Source organism: Taeniopygia guttata, chromosome 7 (genome assembly GCF_048771995.1).
Source record: "Taeniopygia guttata chromosome 7, bTaeGut7.mat, whole genome shotgun sequence".
Lineage (NCBI taxonomy): Eukaryota > Metazoa > Chordata > Aves > Passeriformes > Estrildidae > Taeniopygia > Taeniopygia guttata.
The window spans coordinates 21,576,254-21,588,450 of NC_133032.1; the positions used below are offsets into that span (position 1 = coordinate 21,576,254).

Here is a 12,197-nt window from a genome sequence, read left to right on the forward strand (position 1 = left end):
CTATTTAACACCCTGATGGAAAGTATGTGTATACCTTGCATGGTACACATTTACTTCCCAGCCAGTCTTGAAACAACAGCTGTACTGTTTCCTATGTGCTTCTTAGATGTTTTGATTTCTTTCACTGGATACAGATACTACAATAATCCACGCTTCTGTTTTTTTGTTTTCAGACATCTGCAGTGCAATATATCTGGGATTATTTAATAGTGTCTTTCAATGTTGAAAGCAAGTTAAAAAAAAAAAAAACAACAACAAAAAGCAGCTGTCTTTTGTAGTAGGACACTGCGTATGACCATCTGAAGGTTTCTAGCAAGTTTATGAGGCACAGCCTGAATTAGATGTCCATCGGGGCTCTGGAGAGTAAGCATGCATGTTTTAGATGGTTCTTCAGGTGATTATTTCTGCTGGAGGCTTGTACATTAGTTAAAAGAACTTCAGAAAATCTTTGCCCTAGACCACCTTTGTACAAAAACATAATAAAATAGAAATAATTTTCTACCCTCAAAATGTGGCCAGCAAATTCAGGACCTACCTAATAGTTTCAGAGAGCAGGTGTTTCCAGTGTTCAGTGTTGTTAGACTGTTTTCTTGTGTGTGGTGAAAGTTTCTGGATTTTTTTTTAATTGCATGGTTATTCTACTCTTTTTCTCTTTGCTAGTAAAAATATTTTTTAAAATTGTATTTATTTTTTATTTGAATGCACTGACATAACTGATCCTTTGTTCTATTTATATGTTTATGGGGAGAAACATGAGCTGCTGTTGTTTGAAATATTCTAGTGATAACTAATGATGAGGAGCAGCTGGGCTGGGTGGGCTGCATGGAAAATGCCTAGAAATGTGAGATTTAAGGAAGACCATTTTATGTAGGAGACTCGTATAGCTTTCTTATTAGACCTAGACAACAGTGAAATCCTAAGGCACATTTTATATATATATGTATATATATATATTTTTTTTTTTTACCCCTGGCAATACCATGGATCTGTATTTCCAAAGTGTTTGCTGCTACACACCTAGATTTTGAGTTTCCACAAGCAGCATCTATTTAACCAGCATGAGAATTCAGATATATTTGTTTAAAAAACTAATAATACTACTGTTATAAAGTAGTCTGCATGGTAATGATCTCTAAAACTGCTTATACTTTCTAAATTAACAATGATAATGAAGTCAGGCTGGAACATAGAGAAAATTATGTGAAACAGAGCACTACGTATCTTGCTGGAAATCCGTGTGGTATGCAGACTCCGCTTAGAAGGCATAAACTGACAAATACAAAGCAATATCCAGAAAAAAAAAAAAAGGAGAAGCATCTTTATTTCCTCAGCAGCAAGACTTACACCAAAATAAAGCATATCTGATAGCTGTTCTTGGGTATTAGAAGTCTGCTGGGTAAAATGTTTGCTAAGAAATCCATATCTAAACTTGTCTCTGAACTCAGATTGTCTGACTCCTGAAGTCACAGTATGAATACAAAACAGCAGATTCATCTTCTCATATCTCTTTGAAGTTATTTTTATCTCTGCAACTATTCTTCATGTTGGTGGTTCACCCCAGGCTTGCTGGACTGGGACTATGAGAGATACTATTCACTGCACAGAAATGCTGAACACAGCACCACAGAGTGGGTCTACAGCAGGTCAGAATCCGACCATGAGCCTCCCTGCAGTCCTCCCCTTGGTTTATTGTCCACACATCCGTTTCCTTTGTGATACCTCTGCACCTTTTTTTGGTAGCTTTGGTTCTCCCCTCCACCCCCGTTCATTGCAGGGGTTAGCTGCAGTCAGTGAGGATGAGCGGGGCCCAGGGACTAAAGAGAGCGCCGGGGGATGCAAGGAACAGAGCTGTGAGCTGGGGGCGTTGGGAGGGAGGAGTGGGGGAAGCCTGAAGCTCCGCACAACACTCAGAGCAGGGGCTGCACATGCCTCCCTCTGCAGCACTGGGGACTGCCGGCTCTGGAGCGCCTCAGCTCGCAGAGCTGCCAGGGGCACCAACACCGGCCTGCCCCGGCGCGCAGGAGAACAAGCTGCCCCTGCTGCTGTTCAGTGTCTCCGGAGACTTCCGAACTTCGCTCAGGGCTGATGGATTTCAGAGCAATTTCACCCTGCCTGAAAGTTCTTTCAAACAGTTCCTAAACCCAGCTGTTTGCAGCTGTGCCCACGTCAGGGGAGCGGTCCGTGCGCTGCGCCGCGGGCAGTGGCGCGCCCGCTGCCAGCGGCCGCCTCAGTCCGTTCGGGCGCAGCTGGCGGCGCTCACCCCGCCGGCAGGCAGCACCTCGCTCTCGGTGCCCCGCGGGCGGCACCCGCGGCAGGCGGGGCGGGTCCGCGGGGCGCGGGGCAGGCTCGGGAGCCGCGTCCCGCCGCCGCCCGCGGGCAGCACATCGGACAGCGGCCGCCGCCCGCCCGGCTCGGCCCCAGCGCGCGTGCGCGGGGCCGCGCGGCCGGGGGCGGGCGCGGAAGGTGCGCGCGCGCCGCCGCCCGCTCGCGCTGAGGTGTCGAGGCGGTGCCGAGGCGGTGCCGCCGTGTCCCTCACGGCAGCGGCTGGAGCCGCACGGGCGGTGCCGCTGCGGGGACCCGCCCGCGCCGCTCCGCCCGCGACCCCCGGGCGCAGCCCGCCGGCCGTGAGGGCTGTGCCGCGCTGCTCCCCCCCGCCCCGGGGCGCTATGAGCCATGAAGCCGCCCGGCAGCAACTCCCTGCGGCAGTCTGGCTGCGGCGGCCGCCGCCGCCCCGCGCTCCTGCCGCTCCTCGGCCGCCTCGTCTCGCTGCTCCTGCTCCTCCATGGCTCCTCCTGCCCCCGGGCCCGCGCGGCCGCAGCGGCCGCCGGTGGGTATGGCGGGGCTGCGTGTACCTGAGGTGTCTGCGGCCCCTCGTTCGCCGTCCCCCGCGATGAACCCCGGCAACATCCATTTCCCTTCAACCATTCCCTCCTTCCTCCCCGCTCCCAGCTTTGTGTACGTGTCTGTGTCAGCGTGTGTAAACCCGGGGCTCAGTGAAGATTTCCTTGGCTTGCTTGCTTAGACAAAAGAGGGGTACGTGCGGTGCCGGTGCTGCAATGTGTTGGGTAGGGATGCTGTGCGTGGAAAGACGCCCGTGAGGGATGCGACACAAAAACCTCCGGTGGTCTTTGCATGTGTCACGGTGCATGTGGACGGCGATCCGCTAATTTGTCTGCTTGGGGTCGGATCTTCGTGTGTGCTTTGTTGTTTATTTGCTTTTGGTTGCATATAGGTGACATGTGGAATGCTCTGAATGGAGTCTGTTTGTGCATCATGTTATTATTGTTGGTACATTGCCGTTACCTTGTAATATTGTTACGTTGTTACATCGCGTTGATTGTCTTGAAATTTTAATGAAGAAAGGTACAGCATTTCTTTTCAAAAGCTGCTATTGAAGGAAAGGGCTCTTGTCAAAGTTAAAAGAAGTAGAAATCAATTTCCTTTACATAATAGGAAGTTTAGCATTCAGTGCACATGGACTCTGAATTCAGTGTATGTTAGCAACACTGGGAGTGTTCTTAGCTTTTTGTAGATTTTTTTTGTGAAAGAATTTAGCTGTGTGAGAGGGGGTAGGGGATAACTGCATATCCATTAAGTTGAGGTTTTTTTCTTACTGAAGATTGAGGGGTATTAAAATATTTATAACCCATGACTGCATATGAAAATGTAGATTAATGCAATTAAATCATGTATTCTCTGAAACCATTTTATGTGTGAAAAATGAATCAAATCTAGCTCAATGAGTAAGCTATCTTTTTGTTGGCTTGAGTGATTAGTAAAATGTTAGAAAACTGCAAGCAAATATGTAGCTTTTTAATGGAAATAAACACATTCTGCCATGGAATTTACACTGGCATATCTTTCTTCCCCAGGCCTGCACTGGAATGAAACAGCAAGCGGTATAGAGGAAGTACTGGCAGATGAAGACAGTACATTTCAACAGAGTAACAGCAGTAACAGTAAAAATAACAGCTACAGCAATGCAATCCAGAAAGAAATCACACTGCCTTCAAGACTAATCTATTACATCAACAGAGACTCTGAGACCCCTTACCATATCCTGGATACCAGGGCAAGGCACCAGCAGAAACACGATAAGGTAGGGTAGAAAGAGGCTCATCTGCAGAATTTTCAAAACATGTGATGTGAAACTGTGTTTGTTTTGATCTGTAGATATTCAAGACTTAATGGTGATCCCTATCACAATTTTTAAGAATTAAGGGAGTTCATGTAATTAAACAAGAATGTAATTTCCCTTGTGTTAACTTAAAGATAATTATTTTGAATTTCAGAATGGTTCAGAAACTGTAGATAAAACAAATGAGAATTAGGTGAAGTTGAGTTGACTAATCAGCATAGTTCTGGTGTCTTCACTTTTGGTACACATCTATCAACAAACTGTTTCTTCCAAAATAGCTCTAGACTGCAAATGTATCTGCATAGGGTGTCTTCTTTGAAATCCTAAACTTGCAGCATGAGTTACTTAGCTTTGAGTGTACCATGCACTGCCTAACAAATGCAGCATTCATCTCCTGCCACTGTATGGCCAGTGAAGAACACTGTTAATGTTACCATTTTTTGTCAAACACAGTACCTGCATTCTTCATTTTTAGTGGCAAGATCTAATATTCCATTTTGTATGGATGTAGCTAGTAAGTTGTTTGGGTTCTTTTCCCCCCTGAAATTATATAGAACTGAAGAAACTTTGGTTTTGTGGAATAGCGTTGTAGAGAAATAAACCTGTCTAAACTATATTGTTTAGTACCCTTTAAATTTATTTAATCCTATTTTTATAAATCTTTGTTTAAAATGTTAATTTCTTTCTGCAGGGTAAAAGGTAAATTGAAGGTAAAGATGGTTTCAATATAAAGAGGTAGGCAAGAGACAACAAAGCAAAGCAGTGCATATGATATTACTGGAGGACTTAGCTATAATGGAGTTCCTACCTATTGAATAGCCTATTGAATTTCTCTTGAAATTTTAGACAGTGAATTTAATACATGTTATATGTCCTTATGTTGATATTGATTACGTGCCATTTCAGATGTGAAATTAGGAAGAAAGCACTGAATAATCTTTGAAAAAAAATGGTTGAGGTACCTGTATAATTTATATGTCTTAAATAGTAAGAAATGTTGCTTCCTGGCTTATTGAACATGGATACTGGTGTGTGCCTTTGGATGCATCTCAATAGACCAATATGTTATGGTTGGCACAGAAAAGCTTTTTGTTTGTTGGAAACTGGAGCTACTTAAGAGAACATTACATTCAGACCTAATACTCCTTCAAGTGACTCCACTCTTTTAAATACACTTAAAACACTGAGGTCTTGCTGTTCCCTCTTGGGAAGAAAGGGATTTAAAAGTGTCTGCAGGCTTGCTTTTGGGAATAATCCTCCCTCCGTGTTCCTGTATGTTGGTTTCTTTGAAATCCATTGGGGACAATGTCCAATCTCTACGCTTACTCAGCACTGCCCATGAGAACGTTGCTGTTCCTTCCTATGCCCTACCTTGTATCTACATGTTGGAGTAAAGCTCTGCAGAAATCAGTGCTGACAGAATTGGTATTGATTTCCTTGGGCATGCTTGCTGCTGACTGTTGTCTAAAGTGGATCTTCTTTCTACTCACGGTGTCCCTTTTAAGCACAGGGAATGCTAATGCTGCAGTTTTTCCCACAGAAGGGTTCCTCAGGCCTGGGCTTTCACGGAGAGTGACATTATGTTGACTTCATTCTTCTGGAATTAAGTTTCTATTGTTTTATATTTATTGTTTATATTTAATTGGAGGAAGGAGTTGATTATGTTCATTGTCTGGGTGGATTTTTGTATGTCTTGCTTCTGGATCATCATACCTGATACCCTCACCCCTAACTTGCATTTTGTGCATTTCCTTGCATGAAGGAATTCTTTGCCTTTTCGTCTACTTTACAACAGCTAGAATATTTGTTTTTATATTATTTTCTTCTGTTTAAGATTTGCTATAATCTTTTCTGTGGAGCAATAACTGGGGCCTGGGGTAAGTCTGAAAGGTGTAAAAGGAAAACAACCCAAACAACAACCTATAAACAAAACAATGCAATTGACTGAAAGATACCCAGGGGTTGGTTTTGACTTAGGGGGAGGATTCTTTTCAGTACTGGCTTTTATCCTTCCCAAAATTAAAAGAAATGCTATATAATAATAAATCCTACTTGTGAGATTTTGATTTATCTTACATTGGTAATAAAGAGAAGTAGCCAAAATATAGTTAGGTAAAGAAAGGCATCTGTATTTAGGATTTATTTTAATACCATATAAAAAAAGTTAAGACAGCCTTATATAGGTATAGAGTGGAAAATGTTGAGGAAAAAATGCTTTTGTTGTTCTTTTACTGGGACTATACATTTTAACCTGCATTTTCTTGTCAACCATAATATGCCATTTATAGGCATATGATGTGGAAACAGTCCCTAACTCTTGATAATATTCAGTAGGCTCTTTTCTGTGGAACTTCTCTATAGTGTTCAGAATAATGTAATATGGCCAGTTTGTGAGATTAGGCCTGAATTGCCTCAGAAATGCTGAGTCACTATAAGAAATGGGTGAGACTAGAAGAAATGGTGTGCATGTGGGAAGAAAGAGGTTGGAGAAGTTGGAGAAATACAATTAAGTAAAATTATTCAAAATATTTTTTAAAAATCACGTCCTAAAAGTAAGTGTCTTCAATGTTCTTCATGAAATGTTGGTAGAAATTAAACACTGGAGAGACAACAGTGTAGGAGAGAATTAAAAAACCCATAAATAATGAGTTACTTTCTTAGCACTGATTCTCTCTATCCCGTTTTGGTGAAATGTCATCATATTGAGAAGGTGTTTGTGATCAAAACCCTCTCACATTTCTTCTTAGAAAAACCTTTTTATCACTGCTAAAAGAAAGAAATGTCCACTATAGTTTTGACAAAGTGATCTGTCTCCAAGGGGGCAGAGTTCTAGTATATACTTTATTTTAGCTTTGTGGTCTTAAAAAAAATCAAATTTTTAATACTTGATGCTTGAAAACTCTTAATTCTGTGTATCTGTTTCCTCATAGTTGAATTAAGGCTAGCTGGTTTTGAGTTCTTCTGAAGTTATTTTTAGTGCAAAATGCTTAAAAATGAGCATCTATTTATAAAAACACACTGAAGAAGTTCACAGGAATCCTTAAAATTGATGAAGATGTCTGAGTCACCTCTGTTCTTTCTTTTAAAGCTTCTGCAGGTGGAGGTAGTATTTTCAAGGAACTGTTAATCTCTTTATTGAACCAGATGACTGCTTTAGTTCATTTTCACAGGCTACATACACAAGATTTTTAGGAGCTAGCAGGAAGACCGCATGGGGCACAGCTTGTCACAGAAGGCTAGGAGCAAGTACTTGCAGTGACCAGCAGAAGGAAAAGTCCTGCAATGCAAGGTGTTTGAAGATAATAGGATTGCTGGAGAAATATAGCCCAGGGCAACCTCAGCAAATTTTGAGTGGAAAATAACTCAAACTGGATTCTTATGGAGGCTGACTGTATCTGCTGGACAGTTTCTGAATCAGAAGTTTTCAGGAGCTGTAAAGAAGTCATCTCTTCATGCATAATTATAAGCTGTTAATGTAATTTTGGGAAGGAGAGAGGTATTAGGAAAACTGTTTTGCAGATCCTAAAGAGGAAAGAATAAGGAAGAGTGCTTTTGATGAAGATGTTCCCCCTTTCCCCAAAAGGTTTGATTTATTTTGAGCTATTTTTCATAGGATGGAACTCCAGGTGTTTCTGATCAGGTCAGCTGTTTGTCATTTACATAATGAAAATACTCCTGCCAGGTGGATGCAATAATTTTTGGTATGTTGCCTTGTTTTAAAGGTTGAGATACAGTGCTGTCTCAGTCTTCTATGTAATTTTAGAATGCAGCATATGAAAGTTGAGCAGAAAAACATCCTTAAGATGAAGGAAAACAACTTCATTCCATTTAAAAGGAAGCAGTATTGAAAAAAAAGCAGGTATTTTTTTTTGCAAAAGACCAAAGATCACAATTGGTAAACTCTTAAGAGTGGCATCATGTCAATTCTTACTAAAATCCAGAAAAAAAGTCCTATGAGCTAGTTAGTCTTCCTTTTACCTGCCTATTTTAGTCTGTGTTTTTATTTTTAGTCCCCATGTAATGAAAACTGGTCAAAATAATGGATGGAGTCCATGTGACTTATATGTATTAGATTGTTGAATATTTGTAGCATTTCTGCTGGCTTTGTCTTTTCTTTCTTTTTCCCTGATCTTTCTCTAATGCAGCTTCAGTTTGCTCTACTTGTATATGGAACATTGTATGTACTTTTTTTTTTTCCTATTCTATACTGAATTTATATTAATGCAAAAGGCTTATCTTAACTCTGTGTCTTCAGTAGTTACTAACAGGAGGATTAAAATTGGTCTTCCTGTCTTTTGTTTCTCAGAATAGGAGATTTTCCTTATGCCAACTTCAACTAGATCTAGATCTTTGTTTCTTAGCTGAAATGCAGGTCATGTTATTTCTACACCTTCTTAAAATTTTTTTAATGTGTTTCTGGGTTCTTTCATGAGCTTCACACAATAACCTAGTATTAGGTAGCACAATGCTTGTACTTGCTATGCCTTGTTCCAAAATAGGAATAAATTAAGTGTATAGGTTTTCTAGCATTTGTGGGAAGCTGAGTACTGCAGGAAAGTGGCCCAAGATAGGGATGCACTACTTTGTGGAGTCTTACCAAAAAATCCTCAAGAGGGATATGATTTTGGAGGCCAGTATTACTACAGAAGGGTGTCCAAGTATTGCCATGTTGGGAGAGAATGGTGAGCTCTGGCCCCCGGGGATTAGATACACAGCAGCAGGATTGCTTCCAGGGGCAGATCTGGGTCTTTTTTCACATACCCATAACCTTTCTTCCACAGAGCAGTCTTCAAGGCTTGGGGTTCAAGTGTAAAAGTAACTCCTCTATTGTTAAAGTCCAGAGGGAAATTATCAGTAGGAGGTTTTCTGAAATGCTATATGTTTTAAACATCAGTTTTCACATGCTGCTGGGACATTTATGTATTCTGTTTCAATATGAAATGCTTTATTTCCAGGGAGTAGTGGAAGGTTGTTTTGGGGTCTGAGGACAGGCCAACAAGCTGAAAGCAGGATTATGAACTAATATGTAGTAAGTCACATTGACTCGTGACAAAACTTAGGCTATTATTAGAATGGAGGTCTAGAGCAAAAAACCTTTTTGATGGTATAAAATCCATCTAAATCTGACTTACATTTCTATTTCTATAATGAGAGTGATGAAACCCCTTGCTCAGCTTCTAAACTCAGAGAGGTAGCTTTTGGCCATTATTGTAGTCAGCAGAACTGTATGAAAAAATAGATTTCTAAAAGCAATGAGCTTGTGCTTTGGAGATTGTATCTGCATAAATATAGCAAAAGACTCATAGCTACCATTAGTCAGTTAAATAAGGCTGTTACTTTTGTTTAAAGACTTGTGACAGAACTTAGTATTTTTGAAGGGATAACACATTATTGCATTTGGCATAGTTTTACTGTGAAGTAAAACCCATATAGTAGTTTTTTTTTTTTGGCGATGAAGATTGTAAATTTCCTGAAAGCCTGAAAAAAGTGAATTATCAATAAATGATGCCCAAATGTGATAATGAAAACAATGAAAGGATTGAAGTTGTGACATAGATCAGTAGAACTGAGATTCCTGTTACAGCCATTTTTATACTGAAACATACTGTAACCTAATGACTGATTTGAAAGAAACTGGAATTCTTTACACATATGAATTTCTAGCTTGGAAAAAACCCTGAGAGCTACTACTTTCCATAAACAGCTATAGCACTCTTAGAATGTCCCTAGTATGAAGAATCTCTTATTACACTGACTATACCAGTAATTTGACCTCCCAGAACAGGAGAAAAAACAGACTTTTTTTCCCCCTCAATTTGGGTATGAGGACAGGAAGAATTTGAAAGACTCAGACCTTTCTTCAACCCATATCTCTATGCATCATCAATAAGTCTTTGCTGAAGAAAAACTTTATATTATTTTGGAGCTTTGCCATTGGAATAGGCTATAGCTGTCAAAGCAGGAACCTCTGCAGAGGTTTTTAGATGATAAACACAGACAAAGGAACTTGGTCTCCTCTATATGTAAATAAAGGATACTTTTGCAGGTGTGAGCATTTGCATATGCGCAAGCCATACAAGAGGATGATATTTTATATTTTTCCTGTGAAAACATGTATGTTTTTCAAAATACATGCTGATCTACATTATATTCTTGTTGGAATTTATATTTCTATGCCGATGAGAAGAACACTGTATTTCAGATTGTACTTCAGGTGTTTGTATTACACAGTAGCTGATGAGAGAATACAGTGAAATTATAAAGTGGATAACAGAATTGCAGATACTTTTCTGAAATATTTCCTCCTCACTGTGGTACATGATGCTTGTAATGCTTAAAACACCTGGTGATAATTCACTGGTAGCTTTCTGTGCTAACTTACTGCAGGAAAATAATGTTTCAGGATTGAATATTTAGTCTCATTACCTTCAGCTGGTTTATGGCTTCTGGGAGTGGTTATCTATTGTTAAACTGGCTTAAGAGAATCTGTATTTGCTGTAGTAGCAATGTAGTGCATTCACCTGAATTCAAAACAGTGCTTTTGCTGAACTGCAGGGATTTAAAATCTTCTTGTAACCAATGGTTGAAGCTGAGTTTGGTGGAGAACATGCCCTGCTGCAGGTCATCAAATTGCTGCTTTGCAGCAATTGCTTTTGTGTGCAGGCTGCATCTGTTAGTGAGTCACACTAATGAATAGAAAGTAGTGTTTTTATACACAGAAGTAGTTGTTTTCAGAAATAGCAATGTTACTGTATGTAATTCTGCAAGAGAAAGGGGTTTTAAGATATTGCAGACCAAGAATAAAAATTACTTTTATTAATTTGAAATTGCAGAAATATAAAGAATACGTAGTTCCTGGCTTAGAAACTTGAAGGGTGATACACAGGTATCATTGAACAGGCTTGATTGGATGATAGGAAAGCTATAGCAGATCAAACTAGTCTTCCATCTAGCTGCCACTAAAATCAGTAGCTGATGCCTAGGGAGAGATTTCTCATGTTTCAGAATGATCTTAATTGGAATAGTTCATGCTCTTGTAAAGTTTGCAGATATTTAACATTGAAATCTTGTTTGTGGTATATATATGAAGACACATCCTTTCAGGTAAATGTTACATGTGGAGGAGATTCAAAACAGTAGCTTGTGTAACTCTTAAATTGAATAAAACTAATTGCAGTCCTTTTACTGTAACAAATTTTTATGCTTTAAGAAATTAATACATGTGTGTTTTGAAAACATAATTAGATTTTTGTCATGAACAGGTGCTTGGAAAGCTCTTTGTGATACTTGTTTCTTCATTTCATTTGTTAAAGAAACGTGGATTTGGGGTGGAAAAGCCTCTTCTGCTGGGCATGTATTTAACCTGACATTGCTTTTTTTTTTTAATGTATATGCTAGCAGAGTCTCTCTGATCATGCCACCTGTTTGTGTTTATACTTAAACTGTTTTATTCTGCTGATTCAGAGCAGCTGTAAACTCAGATCTGCCAGGTCAGTGTTAACCAATTGGTGAACTGGTGAGATAACAATATATATTTACCAAAAACTAGAACAGGTAGAAAGCTTAGTACTGGTTTGCTTCTGAATGGTTTTAGATATCAGCTAGGAATATTATTTTTTTTAGTTCTCATTTAGAGTCATTGTCCTTTTTTAATGAACAAAAACAGGCTTTAGCTAAGATTGTTTAATGGCATTAAAGGTATTTAAAATATTTGTGCATTACTTTTATTTTTAAAAAAGAAGCTTGACAACAAAGCTCTGTGATCCTATTGAATGGGAAATGATAATTCTGGCAGCAAAGAATGATGAAGTAATACAGGAAATGTCACAGCTGATTTTAGTCACAATAGCAACTTAAAAAAATTATATTGAAGAATTTTCTGAAAGATGATTAATAACTTTGCTGAGAAGGAAGATGAAAATTTGTGCTGCTTTGTGTAGTGCAGGAATGGAGTAGAAACATAAAGGATTTATCCTTTGTGGAGAAATTTCTGAAAGAGAATGGAACTGTGGGCCATAAAAGCCAACCTTCTTACTATTTAAGTTGTGCTGTAAACTAG

At 39.7% G+C, this 12,197-nt stretch overlaps 1 protein-coding gene across 8 annotated transcripts in view; it reads left to right on the forward strand.

The window, feature by feature from the left end:
* The first annotated feature begins 2,439 nt into the window (after positions 1-2,439).
* The window catches only part of ADAM23 (ADAM metallopeptidase domain 23), a 69,732-nt gene continuing 59,974 nt past the window's right edge, over positions 2,440-12,197 (forward strand). For 3 of the 8 annotated variants that reach the window (XR_012057013.1, XM_002187269.7, XM_030277657.4), the window contains exons 1-2: positions 2,443-2,827; positions 3,873-4,099. Coding sequence is in view for 7 of the 8 variants with exons in the window: in XM_002187269.7 (XP_002187305.3) it covers positions 2,674-2,827; positions 3,873-4,099 (381 nt within the window). In the remaining variant the exon portion in view is untranslated. Of the gene's footprint in view, positions 2,828-3,872; positions 4,100-12,197 lie in introns of all 8 variants that reach the window. The other 5 variants (XM_030277655.4, XM_030277652.4, XM_030277654.4 and 2 more) reach the window with 3 other exon arrangements.